This window comes from Alternaria novae-zelandiae (assembly GCF_023758075.1).
Source record: "Alternaria novae-zelandiae strain BMP 2774 chromosome Unknown scaffold_20, whole genome shotgun sequence".
NCBI lineage: Eukaryota > Fungi > Ascomycota > Dothideomycetes > Pleosporales > Pleosporaceae > Alternaria > Alternaria novae-zelandiae.
This window is the reverse complement of record NW_026056980.1, coordinates 714,384-730,762: the sequence shown is the minus strand read 5'-3', so window position 1 is coordinate 730,762 and position 16,379 is coordinate 714,384. Positions and strand designations below refer to the sequence as shown.

The window sequence follows — 16,379 nt, the reverse complement described above, 5'->3', positions numbered from 1 at the left end:
AATTAAGAAAGGCGCGCCGAGAGAAAGATCAAAAGGGTGCTCTGGCGCAATTGCGACGCTGAGGCTCAGGTACAAGCTGCAAAAGTGACGGCGGTCCACAACAAAAGAGATGCTTGGCGCGCAGGGATGCTAGCTGTTCGCGTCTGAGCGCGTTGGTAGTCCAAACTTTTGTGCTTTCAACTTTCCATGTTTGACTGACGACGTTTCCTTGCTCAACACATTCGCAGTCCAGCACTTCAAATACATCTTCCGTGGTCGCTCCTTCTAGTTGCAATCGCACCTGCCTCGTACGACTTCTACACTACAACGCAATAACACTCATCACCCACCATGTCATTATTCCGCACAGCAATGCTGCAGAGGCAGCTCTTCACTCCCGCCCGCTCTCTATGCGTCCGCTACTCGTCTACTTCTGCATCGGAAAACGTTGTTCTCCCCCGCCTGCAATCCGACCTCAAGACGGCCATGCGCGCAAAGAACAAGCCTGCACTAAACACAATCCGTGCCCTGCAAGCCGAAATTATCAACGCCTCAAAGACTGCCAAGCCAATCGAAACCGATGGAGCCCTCTACTCCCTAGTTCAAAAGCAGATCAAAGCCTCTTCGGCCTCAATTGAAGAGTTCCGAAACGCTAAGAGGGAGGACCTGGTCGAGAAAGAGCAGGCGCACTTGGATGTGCTGAAGGGCTATGCGCAGGAGATCCCGCTAGTGGAGAACAGTGAGGTGGACGCGTTAGTCAAGAGCGTGATCGAAGGACTGGAGGAGGGCAAGAGGAGTTTTGGCAGCGTCATGGGTAAAGTCATGGGTGGTCTCAAGGGAAGGCCGTTTGATCTGGAGTATGTAACCAAAAAGATTCAAGAGGCTGTTGGAGCCAAATAAGCGACACGATGCGCTGAGCGGGATTGGACGAATTGTAGCATAACTGTACATCTATCATGTAGACTACGGACTCCTCTCCAAACGAGGTAACGAAAGAGACGGCCAGATTACGACACCGAAGAGTATCCGTCATCGTCGATTATTGCTTTTCCGTGGGGTTAGCAGATCCATCATCATGGTACACACGTTGTTTGCGGGGTATCGCTACCATCGGTCTGTAAGCCTCTGGAACGTGGCAGCGGTGACAACCCAACATCCATAAGTTTCGCCGAAAGCGTTGGGAACGTCTGTTCCCTTCGAAGCCCAAGCCGCAGCGTTGCAACGCTGTGAGCAACCGTGGCTGAGGCTGCGCTAGGCGGTGAACTGCGCCGCGGTCCGCTTCCAAGCTCGTGCCCTGACGTCACCGCTTGTCAAGACTTCGTTCTGCGGACATGCATCCCATCCAATACGGCCGACGACCAGGAACTCACGGTAAGGATAGCCTGGCGTTCACAAAGGCCCTTTGGGCAACAAGACCAAGTATTTGCTCTCCCGATCATGGCGAAGAAGATGTCGAGATCTCACATGACAGCGGAAAATGCCCAACATCAGCCCGAGTCCACATTGATTCACATGAAACTGAACCATGGGGAACTCCGCGACAAATGAGAAACCATGTAACACCAGGGGTGCGTCCCTCCAGTCATGGCGCCGGTTAGCGCCCAGTCCAGATGCAGCCCTGGCATGATGCGCGAGCGCCGATGACGAAGCCAGTCGCGAATCCTGCATCTAAAGTTGGTCGCACCCACCCACCACCAATTCTCCGGCAGGCTTTGGATCCAAGACACTTATATTCTCGTGTGTCCGCTTGTTGCGCCGCCGTCAGTCTGTCGCATTCCCGTTGCCGTGCTTCCTAGCGCACACCTTATTCTCTTGTGACATCTTCCGACACATAACCGGCAGCCCCGCATCCTACTCCTACATCACCACCCATCGACGAGCCGCACCTGACTACCCAACATGTCGGCGTACCGCTCTTCAACGGGCAATCTGGACCGCTTTGACGAGCCGCCTCGTGGCGGTCCCCAGCGATGGGATCGCGACAGGTTTGAGAGCATGCGAAGGGGGCCTCCTCCTCCGCCACCACCGGGCGGAAGTGTGGCTGGCGGTAGCAGCCGTGGTGGTCGCGACGATTACGATCACTACCGCTTCCAAGAGCACGATCGTTTCCCTGGAGGCCATCGTGACATTGATTTCCATGAAGACCGCGCACGCCGAGGACCCGCTGTCATGGAAAGAGAACGCTACCACGAAGAAGATCGTTTCGACCGCCCTCATCGCCGCGCTCCCTCCGAGATGTTCCACGAGCCGACTCCCTCCGAGATTGCCAACCAAGCACTTGCCCCCTACCGCCGCAGGTCCGTCATCGACAAGGACATCAACATCGATATCGACATCAATGAGCGCCGGCCAGCCCCTCGCCCGCCCAGGCCGTCACGGCCGCAGTTCATGCGCCGTCAATCATCTCTCGACACTTTTGACCGCAAACCTCTGCCACGTTACGGCGACGTAGAGAGGTACGAGAGGTACGAAGACCACGAGTGGCGTCCACCAGCCAATGTTCCCATTCCACTTCCCATCCGCGAGCGTCGCCGATCACCACCTCGTCGTTTCCACGAGGAAGATGACTTTGAAGAGATCCGATACGACGACCGTGGCGGAAGGGGCCGGGAACGAGAAGACTACCGTGAAGTCGAAGTTCACCGCGAGAAGAGCAGGGCCCGAAGAAGCAAGAGCGTAGCAGCCAAGTCGACACGCAGCTCTTCAATCTCCAGCTTTGAGGAAATCCAGCCTTCCCGAGCCACCTGGGGCAAGAAGGGCAAGACGAGACTCCCTAAGCGCCTGGTCAAGAAGCAAGCCGTTATCGACTTGGGCTATCCATACGAGGAAGAGGTATGCCATCCGCACGCATTACTGGAATGTCACTAATTTCAGCAGGACGATTTTATCGTTGTTACCAGAGCACTCGAGAAAGAGCACATCGACGAGGTCATCAAGATCAGCGAGAACTACAAAGAGGGTATGTATCCGACGATGTTCTCACGAACGTTTCTAACCGTGAGCAGAGAAAATCACATACGTCTATGAGGAGAAGGTGGAGGACGCCCCACCGCCACCACCCTCCATTGCACCACCAGCATCAGTCATCGCACCTCCACCACCACCCCCTCAAGAATTCCAGCCTCCGCCGCCTTCCGTCGTCCACGCACCTCCTCCACCGCCACAATCAGTATACCAACAACCCCCACCCCAAATGGTATACGCCCCATCCCACCACGCGCCCACCGTCTACGCCCCCTCAGAGCGCGCCCCCTCCCCCTCCATCCACGAACACGAGCGCTACGTCGAAATCGACCGCTCAGCCGCCATCCACGGCCCCGCCACGGCCTTCCTCCCCGAAGGCCGGCAACTCGTGCGCCGCGACGACCGGCGCTCCGAGCGCGAGATCCGCGACGAAATCCGCTTCCTCGAGGAGGAGCGCCGCATGCTCAAGTACGAGCGCGAGGGCGACCGCGAGTATGAATTTGTTGAGCGTACGCCCCGCAAGGAGGTTATGCGCGTTGACAGAGACCGGAAGGGTAGGTTAGCCCTTGTTCGCTCGGCCCATTAGCACACTTCTTTGAACGGCTCGTTGATTCTTCTGGTAGTTCTGGTTCGAAAGGATAAACCGAATCCTAAGATTGTGGCGTTGGCTATGGGGGCGCTTTCTTAAGTTGAACCCTGGGGTTCAAGAATTTGGAGTGGAAAAGTGGCAGGGCATCTGGATGCTTCTGTCTGGAAGTTGGAGGTTGGTGGAGATAGGGCTGTTGGTGCAGCATTTTCTTCTTCATGGATTTTTACGAGTTACGGCCGGTTATTTGGATTCTTGTTCTCCTTCTTCTTTTCTCACGCTCTATTGCACATGAGTACTATTTTGGCTTTGAAAGGCGCGCATATACAGGCAAATGTCATCATGCTATGAGTTATGTATGATAACGAATGATTATGATCACAACTTTTCGTTCCAATCGGTGTATAGTGAGTGAAGTTTTGGGAGTTTTGTCTTAGCTAGTGCAGAGAGGCATTGGCAGCTCTTCAAAGCCTCATAGATGTGGAAGGCAAGTTCCAGTGTATTGTTCGTAAGTCATGTCGGGTTGATGGGTATGTCCAGTCTATATATACCGCGCTTTTGTTGTGCCTCAACAGTAAGCCTCTATGTGCCGGAACTTTTCACCTAGCATGCACTACACAGCAGTAACTCTCGAAAGCCTTCCTCTGGTGCGTTGTCTCACTGCACACTGATCCTACAGGTGCCAGATAGCGTCGCTCCGAATCCCCCTCACAACACATGAGGATCCACTTCGACAATCGGCCCAGTATACGACTTCTTCGCAAACAGCAAATAGTACGCCACACTAAACGCCGCCACCGCCCCTGTCACCACACCCGCCCAATTCATATTGACTAGATCGGGATGGGGCTGGCTAGGCCAGAAGCTAAAGAAGATGATGAGAGTAAGGTAGCAGATAGCAACGACATTGTTAGCAACGCCCCACGCGCCCTTGAGACGCCAAGGGCCCCAGGTCAGACTGTGATCGTATGCCTCGTCCACTTGCGCTTCGTTGAAGATCGTGAGCGAGGAGTCCGGATTGTCTAGGTCACCGCGGACGCGGCGCCAGAGGAGCAGGCCGATGGCGAGGAGGTAGGAGAGGTAGAAACCTTCTAGCACGAGGGAGATCGTTCCGTTGAAGGCGGCGCTATTGCCGATGTTTATGAGGGCGAGGAGCGCGGCGAAGACGGTTACGACGAGGATGGAGATGACGGGGATGGTGCTGCGTTTGTCGATCTGTATGGGGTGTTAGTGAATGCGTTTGAGTTGTTTCCTGATGGGTAGGTGTGCTTACCATGCTGAGAGCGCGAGAGAAAGGAAGGCCGCGGTCTCGGGCGAACGACCATGTCATGCGCGATGCAGCTGCAAGGCACCCCATTGCACTGCAGAATTCGAGTAGGACGATGATTGCAACCATGACTGTAGCACCGGCTTCGGAACCGACAGCCTGTGTGAAGATGCGGAGGAAAGGCGCGGTTGTCGCTGTTTGGTCGTTGAGTAATTTTGGGATATCGTGGGCGCTGAAGAGAACGGCGAAGAGCATTCCTAATGCCAATGTGCCATTAATGACGAGACTGAGAAGCATTGAACGTGGAACGTCGGTGCTGGCGTTTTTGACTTCTTCAGACATCTAATTCGTTAGCAATGAAAGACAGATTGGGAATGTTGAGCTTACATGGACGACTGAGTCTGTTCCGACGAATGCCAAAGCATTGCCCTGTAGTCCCACAAAGAAGGCCAGAGCCTGCGTGCTCCACCCTCCTTCATTGTGAAACATCGTGAAGATCTTCTTGGCCGAATTGTGGCTCGATGGCAAGTAGATCAGCGGCACTAGAATGCCAAAGAAGCCAAGGATGTGGACGATGAGGACGACGACTTCGATCGTGGGAAGGGCTCCGCTTATAAAGACGTTGATGAAGACACACAAGAGCAGTATAGCCCAGAGGAGAAGTGTACCATGCCAGCCTTCGCGGACATATGTGCCCTCGAGATCGTTCAGACTGACCAACTGCAGGATCAAGTCGGCTACAAAGTAGCATACGGAAGTAAGAGCTGCGATCCAGCCAATGACAGTGAGCCAACCTAAGATGATTAACATAATGAGAATGGCTTTGTAAGTGAACGAACATACCGGTCACGTAACTGAAGAACTTCCTGTTTGAGCGCGGCGCCAGTAAAGAGACCCAGTGATACTGGCCACCAGCAGTCGGAACGGCGCTCGCAAGCTCACCGATGCAGACGAAGACGGAGAAGTTGCCCAGCCAAATCAGAATGAAGCCGTAGATGAGGCCAGCAGGCCCGCCGCTGTGATCACATCGTCAGTTGCTGCCGAATTCCTGCATAGATTAGATATTTACTTGTGGAAGCCTATCGAAAAGATACTGTCATGACGTCAGCGAAGTGAATAGTATCAATCACATTCACTTACACAAGCAAAGTCTCCCAGGTACACATCAACCCGCAAGAGAGACCGGTCATAGACACCAGTCCGAAGCGACGCTACCATGATCAGACTGGGCAAACATATTGTCAAAAGTGAGCATACCTTCAACACCTGCTTCTTTCCCACTTTCGCCAATTCATATCTGTCGTTGTCGAACTGCCGGCCTTTGCCTTCCGAGATGGAGCCCCGGCCCCTCGGTCGCAGAGGCTCATGGTTGAACCTCTGTAGTTCGATATGCTTCTCCATGATAGCCTTGGTTCCAGCTATTCAATCCGCGGCGTGTTGAGCAACAAGACGGATACGACCGCAGTACGTAGTAACAAATGTCGAGCAAGCAGGCAGACCAGAAAAGGAAAGATGATACCCAGAAGGTGTGTCGTGATACAGGACGCATGCAATGCAAGTAAATCTCGATATATATCTCTCCAGAGGTAACGTGCGCCATGTGCAGATGTTCACGGGTGGATGCGGTAGTACGGTGATCGCCGGCAAAGACGGTAGTGAGGTCGGTCTAGGAGGCGGTCGCTCGGCAATGCAACTAAGCGTCCGAGTGAAAGACACCAAGCCAACGTTTCGCGCCGCAAAGGCAGTTGTAGGCTCTCTGCAGTGACGGCGGCAGCTCGCAAGTCGACGTATCGCACTGCAGTCGTAGTTTCAGAGGGCACCCCACAGTGCAAGGGGCGTTGATTGGTGCCTCGGTCGCACACCATTGGGGTGCCTAACCTGCGGAAAGCGGTGACATGCATTCCTGCAGACCCCTTGTTAGCATGTATCAAGGGAGAGGCGAAATTAACATTCCCCGGTGTTCGCGTGTTTGTCAAACGGCATGGTCGATGCTGGAACGGACATATGTGTGTTTGCACCGGGGCGTCGCGCTTTGCATATGCCCAAGAAAGAGGCGTTCGTACTTCCCGAACTCAGCAGTAGATCATGATGGCTTTCGATCGCGAAAAGGGGTTCAGAGCGTCATTCGTCGCTGCATGTCACTCGGCGTGCAACATTGGGCCGCCGTAGTCTCCCTTCGGCATGCTGATCGAGGGTAGAGCATGCGGCATGTGGTCACAATAACGGCTGTCATACCGTTGTAGTCGAAGGCATAGACCTCCCGGCAGATTATCCGTGGCACGAATTGGACGATGAGCGGTGCGGTGGTTGGGGAATGAGGGAAGACGGAAGGGTGGCTCCGGGGTTCATTCCATCTTGTGTGACGCTAGTTAGTAATCGGCTGCCCATGTGGGAAGCCGCCTCCTCCATCCGTGCACGCATTCTTAACGGCTATCATGACGCATCGCGATATCTGTTCCAGCATTCCAAACGACTCGTGTGGTGCTTTTGTGTCCTAGAGGTTCCATGCCAGCAGAGAATGTGTTACCAGAACACAACCAGGCCGATCTCGATGTGGCGTCTAGCAATTCTGTCCCTTGCACAGAGTCCACTACCATCACCTGCACGCCTCAGCGTGACTCTCAGACATCGTACTATTGTCGGGAACCTGCGCAGATGCAGTTCACGCGTGTTGCATCTCGATCTACTCTTAGAGGCTGACATATGCAGCCACAGGCATGCCGCGTTACATCTCCTAGCAGAACTCCAAGTGCGGCATGCTACAGGGGGCGAAAGCCCAAAAAGACGCACGACTTCCTGTTGACTGGAGCAAGCGTGGGGCTAACTTGAATGCCGACTTGGTATCGGGCTTGACCCACCTCGCGTGCAAGTTAAACTCATTCAAGGTTCTCTAGCCTATAAGCAATTTCGACTGGGTACTCGCAGCTAAGTGGCATGTCAGTCCCAAACCTTCAGACGGATAGTTGCAATTGGAACCAGCTCACTAATCTTCAAGGCTGATACCCGTGCGTGAGCCACGCGACGATTGGCACTGCAAAACGTTCGCACAGCTTCACAGGCCCAGGGGGATACCACATCGCCGGAGCATTGACTGTAATCTCACGCGTATGATGTCACAATATTCAGGCATTTCGACGTCGACGCTGGTCAACAAACGTGTCGTAATTCTTCTGATACGGTGAAGGAATCATGAAGATCGTGCAGCATTGGGTTCATTAGATTTCAGCACCAGATCAATGGGTATAGAAGTCTTGATGCTACGGCAAAAGCACCTCTACCGAGTCAATCTCAACGTAAAATAGCGATCTCATCACTAGAAGCATCACCACGCTTTGCTCCTACGTCTTCCCACTCCGCACTAACAACAGTGGTCTTCAGGATCTTCGAAAAACTTCCCGTACTTGCAGTCTCCCATCTTTTGTCATCCCACCGCTTCTCGTCGCCATGTTTGTGATGCACAGCTGTTATCTCAACATCCATCTCACCGTCGGGTCGCGGAGGGCCTCCAGGGATGCCTGATGCAGAATTGGCATTTGTCGTTCTATGGTGCGAGAACGTTGGTAGAAAGCGTTTGAGCCCGCCACCTTCCACCTGAGTCTTTCGACTATGTTTTGTTCCGCCACCGACTTTCGAAGCGATGCTGGAGAGCTGATACGAATCGCTTTTTTGCTGCGAGTAGCCGTGCTCTGTGGTCGTACCTCGGTGTCGTATCGTGTCGGTACCGTAGAGGCCTGATGGGACGTGCTCCAGGAGCGGTCGTAGGTAGGGTACGCATGATGTGAGGATGGTGATGCACTCAATGATCTGGGTGACGAGTGTCCATGTCCACAGGTCTTTCGTCGGGTTGGGTGAAGCGAAGCCGTGGGTGAACGCCATTTGGGCGGCAGTCGCTGCGATGTCTCTGTGGCGCATTAGTAGAAGACTACTATGATAGTTATATGCAAAACTTACAGTGATCTTGCGCCGAAGAACGTCAGGATCGTGACTTTCTTGCTCGTGCTCATTTGTAGCGTCATGATTACGTGAACCGGGAACATAATGAGTGCCAGATCCGTCAGTATGTTCACGACGCCCACGGACTGCCAAAAAGCGGCCTCCTCGAAGTGTCAGCAATGTCAATGAAGATGACAAGATTCTTACATACCAAGTCGAAGCATCTCCCTCCTCTCTCAAGGAAGCGCCATGGCTCTTCAGCGCCGCACTGAAACGCAGACACAAGTCCGGACAGGATGCTCCAAGAAGCGATGAAGACGGTGAGTAGCAAGCCTAAGATCCGGTGTAGTTTTGATGCGGTCAGAATCTTTAGCAGCGAGATGATGGACAACTTTGCGAAACATAGAGTCGCGATGTAGAGCAGCTTGTTCGCATACTCGGCCTACAAGATAACTTAGCAGAACATCAATGTAGTCAACGGTCACTAAGCCGCTTACTTTCTGATACGCCAAGATCTGATCCTCAGTCAACAGCAGGATGTCTCGCCCAAGGCCATGCCCTGTCTGAACACTGACAGAGACACCAGAACCTATAGTCGCAATCTATTTCCCATCAGTCAGCAAAAGCGAGATTTGAAACGATAATCCAGCTCAATCAAACGTGACATACCAAAGCCAGCAAGACAAAACCATCGTCAATATCTAAGCTCCGCTTCAACGCACGCTTGGTAACAAGCCTAGTCAGGACCGCCAACGCGGAGGTAATCAAGAGAACCCACGTAACCACATTGATGTACGGACCGACATCCGCGCTGCTTCCCGGTTGGCGCGGGAGGGGATGATGGGAAGAAGCAAAAGGAGATTGCGGCATCATTGCATCGTATCCGAGGTTGGAATGGCTAGATACCGACGAAGTGAGTGCACCAGTAATAGGTAGCGAGGTATTATGCGCGGCCTATCACGCGCAAGAATAGACAAGGGAAGGCGTGCAAACAGGTCGTTTGTTCGTTTGTATGAAGGTGGAGCTTACAAACGCGCTCAACCGTCTAATACCGACATGACGTGCAAGTAATGTGAGATTGCGAGCTGCCACCGTGTAGGTAACCTGCATTGAGGGCTCGCTCACAATCACCATAGCACACGCTGTCATTATCCGCTCTTAATCTTGGAGCGAGACACTTGCAAACAAGCGAAGTCAGTTGAATTGTTAGTAGACCGGGGGAAAGGGGTCTGCTAGACCAGGAAGCAGCGGTACGACGTTGCGCAGGTGTAGCCACACAGAGGGACGAACATGCAAGGTCGGCCAGACGCTTGTGTATCCTCGGTTGAACATTCTTCTGTTTCAAAGAGGTGTTTGTGCTACTGCGCCGGAAGTTTGGGTCAGGTTAGGATTTGCTGGTATGTTAGTGAAAGGTACAAGTCGGAAGCTACGGGAGTAAGCGGCGGAGGAAAGCCAGTATGTTAGCTCGTTAGCTACAACGACACTCGTCATCTTCCGATCGCTGATTAGCCCACTCTGGGATTTTCTACCGTGGTGTGACCTTTGTGACACACCAGGCTCGACAATGTGTCACGACTGTACGTTGCCGAGCGATTGATGGTCAATTGGCCAATGCCGTCGTGGAACATTTGCCAGCACATATCTTGTGCAGTGTTCCATTGATACGCGAGCTTGCAGTGGGGCGGTCGCTGCAGTGGTGGCGCTGCCCGTCAGATGATGGCTGCTCACAGGTTGTTGCATGAAAAAGGCCGTGGAATTAGCCAAGACAAATCGGAATGTTCAAGGCTGAGCAAGTAAGATAGAGCAGTAGAAATCTCGGAATTAGTCGTATTTGATCATGTTGCTATGACGGCCCTGGCGGCTGGAGCGACGACGCATGAGGGTGAAGGACTTTACCTCTTTCGTATGCGCAAGTACGTGACATACTTGCCTGTAGGAAAATTCTTGGAGCTACACTTTTAGCTACATCTTAGAAAAGCAAGGTTTCGAGCGCGTACCTTGGATGATATCACACTCTTCATGTACGACTTCCGAAAGGGTCCTATGCAGAGTGACTGCCACCGAGTAGATGCTTGATGAGGTCTTTGAGCTTCTTGATGTCCTCTGGACTGAGGTGGCTGATATCTCCGAGTGTCGGTTTGCCATGGTCGTCCCAACCGACATGATGATCGATGGGAGCCGGGTTTCGGGCTACTTCGTTGATGTCTGGTACGGCCCGGGCAACAGGATGCAGGGGTGCCGGAGCTGCAGCGATGCCCATCGCGAAGGCAAGCAGCGGAAGTAGAGCGATAGTAGCGTGCATGGCAGGTAGTTGGTAATTGATATGCTTGGTGAGCTCTTTTGGTTCTGCTGGGCGTCAGTGGGTATACGCGCCCTAAGCCATTCTAGCTTACGTCGAAGATAGTGTGTGGGAACGGGATGAAGGTGGCGCTGGATTTGTTGTTCTTCACCTCGAAATATATGTGTCGACTGCTACGTACCTCAGCGTAGTATTTTCGGAACGATTACTTCTCGCATGTAATCATGCCATTCCGAAGTTTCAGACGCGCATGTCTTCAACGCCGCTCATCCACTCTCTATGATTGCCTTACTCATGCCAGTGTCGCACTGCGCTTTTTGCCTTCTCGCCGCACGGGCATCGTAACAATGCAGTTGACCCGGGCCGATATAAGAAAGCGTTGACGGCATGGGACATCGGTAGACCTTGGAGTTGGCCGCGGAGTTTGCCTGACGCTTTTCGTGGTCAGGGCAGATCTGAGGTACATACCCTTCCGATCCATGGCGTTCGACTATTAGTGGCTAATGCTGATCATGTAGTGTAGCCTCCATCGATATTAAGTTGCATGTTCATCGGAAGTTCTGACGATAAAGTGGTCCCTGCTACCGCGATTCGGTTTCAAAACAGGTACATTCGTATTTTAATTGGCGCAAACGGCCAGGAACGTTCCCACGCCAGGTATGCCTAAGGCTTGTCTCAGCCAGGACTTCAGAAAACTACGATTTCTTCTTCGTCACCATACAGCTCATACGCGTCTTTGTGTCCATGATGCTGGAAATAAGCCTCTTGGAACTCCCGGTAAGGCGAACCCGGGGGACAGAATGCAAAGTTTTCCAGTGTGTTCGTTGCTTCGCGATAATCGTCAAACTCGTAGCAAGCATGTTGGTCAGGACGCGTGGCCCATGCAATCAGCTTGTCCCAGTCACGACACTGTCGAAGCTGACCTTCGCCCGACTGATGTGTAACAGGGGCTGGTATCGGTGTATCGTCCGCATTACACATGATGTCCTGCCGGAGTCCGTCAAGGCAGTGGTAGATGTGAAGAAGATTGAAGGGCTGTGGGTTGTCGTTATGCTTTGAGACGATGGCTTTCCGAATGAGTTTCTGATGCCATCAGCGAATGAACACAAACATCATCATGTATACGTACAAGACAATGCAGATCATGGATTCCTTTGACGTAGTAGATGCTTCTCTCGGTATCCCATGGAAACCGAGTAGAGTTGGGTAGACCGACACGTTTTGCGAATCTGTCGTCGAGCGTGACTGCCATGGCATTGGTGTCAACGGCGTCCCATGCCGCTTCCATATCACTATCACTGGCGTTCGGATGCCAGTACTTTGTCGTCGCGTGATATGGTACAATAGTATCGTAGGCTAATCCACCTTTGATCTTCGTGAGCTAGCATCAGACCGATCAGGCTGTCACTTACTGTAGTTGCTCTTAGCTGGACTGTGCGCAATTCGAAGCCTTGCATTGTCCATCACCAGGAGAATGTTCGCTGAAAGAGAGAGCAGCAAGATGGACATGTACGCCACGAAGCTGCGCGTGTTGGTCGGGATGATTTCAGTACTCTTAGAGTTCCAGGAAACGCCATCCTTCTCTTCTAGCTCTCTTAGGATTTCTTCCTGTTCATCGCTGCAGACTGGCGCATATGCTGGAGGTCGCTCCATTCTTCGATCCGCTTTGTGGAGTGAATGTAGAAAGCAAGCCTCCGCGGCTCCATAAGACGGAGCGCGCTCATTGGGTGTCACAGAATTCGCCTCGAGTTTCACAAACATACGTCGCAAGCCCGTCCCGACAACACCATACCCCAATCGCACCGCTCCGAGCGCGGACCATGAATGAATAGCGACGCGACCAGCCTCGGTCCATCGTTACATCGCCGAGAAATCTGTCTTGCGGCGCCCGTACGATCGAGGAAGGTCGCAAGCATCTGGAGATGATGATAGCGATACAAGTGCTACCGAGTGGCTGGATGTGTGTAAAAGTGAGGGGCTATCGGGGAAGGTGTGCTGGGGCAAAAGGGTGTTACTTGCCAGCCTCGCCAAGACGCTAAATGTGTCGACGGTACCTTCCTTGTTGGGCAACTTCACCCTAACACGGCAATCTACGATGTCCAATACTTGGGTCAAGCTATATCTCCGATTGCGCTGTCAATGCGCAGCAGCGGCGAGGTAGCGCACTTGCAGACTACTTTACCTGGCCGATGTCGCCATGGCTTGACGCAACCGCCAATCCACTGCGATGGGACAACGATACGTGATCCGGGAGGCAAAGACAAAGCAAGAGCTGGATGAGATACTGGATGTTATCTGGGCTGCGAACTACACACCTTATGAGCCGTTCATGCAACTGTTCTTCCCGGTCCTTGGCTACACGAGCGCCCATCGCGACCTCGCCGTCGCCGAATCAAAACAACGCTTCTGGAAACAACACCAAGAGGACAATTCCAGCCACTGGTTCTACGCCTTCGACACAGTCACTAACAAGACTGTCGGTTGCTCACAATGGGTTATTTCGACTGTCAACCCATTTGCTGCAGGCACACCAAAGTTGACCGCGCCATGGTGGCCCGAGGGCGAATATCGGAGCTTCTGCGAGTCAATACTCAATCAGGTGTACAGGCCGCGAGCGAATTGGATGACGCGGCCACACTGTGGTAAGTGGAGCATTTCCTTTCCCCTCAAACGCGCTATTTCCGGATGAAGAAACGTGATTGTGCGAAAAGTCAAAATGATCTTCTTCCTCTCGCTGACTTTGTATTAGCACTCAACTGGATGGCGGTAGACCCTGCCCATCGAAATCGCGGTGTTGGCTCTCTTCTCATGCACGTTGGTATCACGCGCGCGGACGGGCTTGATCTCGAATGTTGGATGGAAGCTTCTGCCATGGGAAAACCGCTTTACGACAAGTTTGGGTTCCAGTCTCTACTGAAGATTGCTTTCGACAACGAGAAGTCGGAAGCGAGCGACGAGTGGAGGAAGTGTGCGCATGAGCTGACGCCTCCGCCTATCTTTGCCATGTGGAGACCGAAGAAGTCGTCTGGGGTAAGCCCCCAGGGAGATTTCCAACTGCCGTGGTCGCTGGGCACCAAATCATGAGGACCTGAATCTAAGTGGTCGGAAGAGATGGTGGTACCGCCGACGAGGAGCGTGATGGTGTATGGAAGGGATGCAATCAAATCGAGCCATCGGAGAGCTTAAGCAGAGTCAGGCATTAGCTTTATGGCCGAATGGGTGCTCAGTAGTTGTGTTAGAGGAGCGAATGGAGTACAGCGCTTTGCCTATGTGAAGCATGAGCGGAGTAAATTTCGTAGATCATGGCATTGAAGAGGGATGCGTACCAATGGATATCTTTGTTGATTGCGCTTGCCACCAGCACGTTCATCCATGGCTACAAGTACGAATTCGTACACACTCTCGACCGCTGGGTATGTTACTAGCTGAAGTATGCCGCTATATTAGCCTTTGTTAGATCAAGAACGTAGACCGACGCACCTTAACTCGTCCTTGTGTCATCTCCTCGTCCCCAGCAATGCCCTGCTATCCGGCAAGCTGGCAACAGTCAACGGAGTATTTGTGACTGCAGCCGACACAGATATTGCCGAGCTCCTTCGTCTCCCATCTTCTTCTGCATCCACAGCATACCCACACGCAATCTGGCACCGGTTCTGCGCCGGGATAAGGAGTGTGTTGTAGTATCGAGAGCGCGGAGTTTCGTTGCTTCATGTCAGAAATCTCTTTGGCAGTGGCGCTGGCGCTGGCGGAGAATTGTGATCGGAAGACTTCAAGTGTGGTTAGTGTGCTTGAGTTAAGCACAGTGTCGCGTCGCTTTCGAGTGTATTGTGGATTAGAAAGTGTATCTAGAGACGCCGATGCCGTGATCGATAGCAAACACGCAAATGTGCTCGGAGACCGGACACGTGCCTGCTCGTTGTCACTCGTGGGTTCTGCGAAAAGGTTTTGTCGGCATTGTGACTACCTCTTTCGCATCCCTTCCATATTTAATGGGCGGATTCAGTCATCGTGTATCTCGTGTGTGTTGCGGGAGTCGTGAGTGGCTCGTCGTTGATGGGTCATCGCGGTACCATGGGATGGGATGGGATGGGACCAGAGTTCGAGATTTTCGCACACACTGTGTGAGTCAAAGGAGAGTATAGAAGCTTCGTCTTCGCGGCATTGTGACTAGCGATGTGAGTGATTTTGAGTGATAAAGTAACGCGCAGTGAAGCAGTGGTTCCAAAACAGTGAACAGTGAAGAATCGCCTCGTGTGAACCCAGTGCCTGGGTTGTGGTTGCCAAAGTGGAATGTTAGTCAAAAGAAAGAACGGACCATCACGCCACGCTCAACACCTTCCTATTAGATGATGCACCTTGACTACGCCTTCTACAGTCCGTCTTTCGTTACCCTTGGCTATTTCTCGAAATAGGAGTATGCTTTATTAATTTTCCGTGCTATTTGTCGTTCGTGGTGGCCGCCATCCCCACATGCCTTCGTGACACAGTATCGTACACGAGAAACTTGCTCGGCTTCATGTAGGCGAGCTTGAGAGGAACCTAGATGACTGTATTAACTGACAGCGACAGGAGCTTTACCTCCTGGAACTAGTTTTGCGGCGCGGTACCGTAGCCGCGCGGCCCGCTCAGTTCCATCCAGCCTGCAGCTTCTGAATTGCTTCATCCTCAGAAACCACATCCGCCATCTTTGCATTGATGTCGGAAAGGTTTGCTTTGTGGACCGCAGGTGATAAGTCACCGCATGCTTCTCCCACGACCTGGAATGATGATTAGTGACATTTACAGGGACTCATGCGTTGCCGAGTCGATCCGCACCATTGGTCGAAATCCAAAGCACATGCAATCGAGGGCAGTCGCGCGGACGCAACCACTTGTACTGACACCACAGATTATGACAGTATCGACGTTGCAACTTTGGAGTTGCGCAGCCAGATCGGTCCCGAAGAATGCGGACGGGTAGCGCTTGGGGACGACGACTTCACCAGCGGCGGGCTCTAAACCAGGATACCAACTTTCCAGGCCGTTCCCGCAGCCGACTTGGAACAGCTTGAGTAGCGGTACTTTGCTGTAGAAGAGGCCCGCATCCGACATGTCCGGCTTCGTGTATTCGACTCGCGTCCAGATCAACGGCGTTTTGCCTTGGCGGGCGGCAGAGACGAGTTTTGCGATGGACGCGGGCGCCGCCGCAGACGCAGGGTTCGACTTGGTGTCCAATGGGCTGGCATCGTTCCAGTAGGCGTTACAAACATCGACAAGTAGCAGCGCCGGACGTTTACCCCATCCTATCCTCCCGGCGAAGCCATCCTGATAGTCGCGATGCGCTTTCTGGGTCATTTCGTCGTGGTTGTGGC

The 16,379-nt window shown here is 52.9% G+C and overlaps 5 protein-coding genes across 5 annotated transcripts; 2 read left to right on the top strand and 3 right to left on the bottom strand.

Annotated features, from left to right (window-relative positions):
- Nucleotides 1–330: 330 nt before the first annotated feature.
- Nucleotides 331–879, top strand: AIM41 (Altered inheritance of mitochondria protein 41 mitochondrial; the record flags this gene model as incomplete). The annotated part of the gene is made up of 1 exon (XM_049402379.1): nt 331–879. One exon carries the CDS (start codon nt 331–333, stop codon nt 877–879), a length of 549 nt encoding a protein of 182 aa, XP_049252050.1.
- A 999-nt stretch (nt 880–1,878) lies between these two features.
- J4E88_008770 (uncharacterized protein) lies at nt 1,879–3,529 on the top strand (the record flags this gene model as incomplete). The annotated part of the gene is made up of 3 exons (XM_049402378.1): nt 1,879–2,811; nt 2,857–2,938; nt 2,985–3,529. The coding sequence occupies 3 exons, from the start codon at nt 1,879–1,881 to the stop codon at nt 3,527–3,529; spliced, it is 1,560 nt and encodes a 519-aa protein (XP_049252049.1).
- A 708-nt stretch (nt 3,530–4,237) lies between these two features.
- J4E88_008769 (uncharacterized protein) lies at nt 4,238–6,197 on the bottom strand (the record flags this gene model as incomplete). Its single annotated transcript, XM_049402377.1, has 6 exons — nt 4,238–4,744; nt 4,803–5,138; nt 5,184–5,590; nt 5,640–5,812; nt 5,937–6,007; nt 6,054–6,197. 6 exons carry the CDS (start codon nt 6,195–6,197, stop codon nt 4,238–4,240), a joined length of 1,638 nt encoding a protein of 545 aa, XP_049252048.1.
- Nucleotides 6,198–10,770: 4,573 nt separating this feature from the next.
- J4E88_008768 (uncharacterized protein) lies at nt 10,771–11,324 on the bottom strand (the record flags this gene model as incomplete). Its single annotated transcript, XM_049402376.1, has 2 exons — nt 10,771–11,075; nt 11,321–11,324. The coding sequence occupies 2 exons, from the start codon at nt 11,322–11,324 to the stop codon at nt 10,771–10,773; spliced, it is 309 nt and encodes a 102-aa protein (XP_049252047.1).
- Nucleotides 11,325–15,653: 4,329 nt separating this feature from the next.
- Nucleotides 15,654–16,362, bottom strand: J4E88_008767 (uncharacterized protein; the record flags this gene model as incomplete). The annotated part of the gene is made up of 2 exons (XM_049402375.1): nt 15,654–15,785; nt 15,910–16,362. The coding sequence occupies 2 exons, from the start codon at nt 16,360–16,362 to the stop codon at nt 15,654–15,656; spliced, it is 585 nt and encodes a 194-aa protein (XP_049252046.1).
- Between the last annotated feature and the right edge of the window lie 17 nt (nt 16,363–16,379).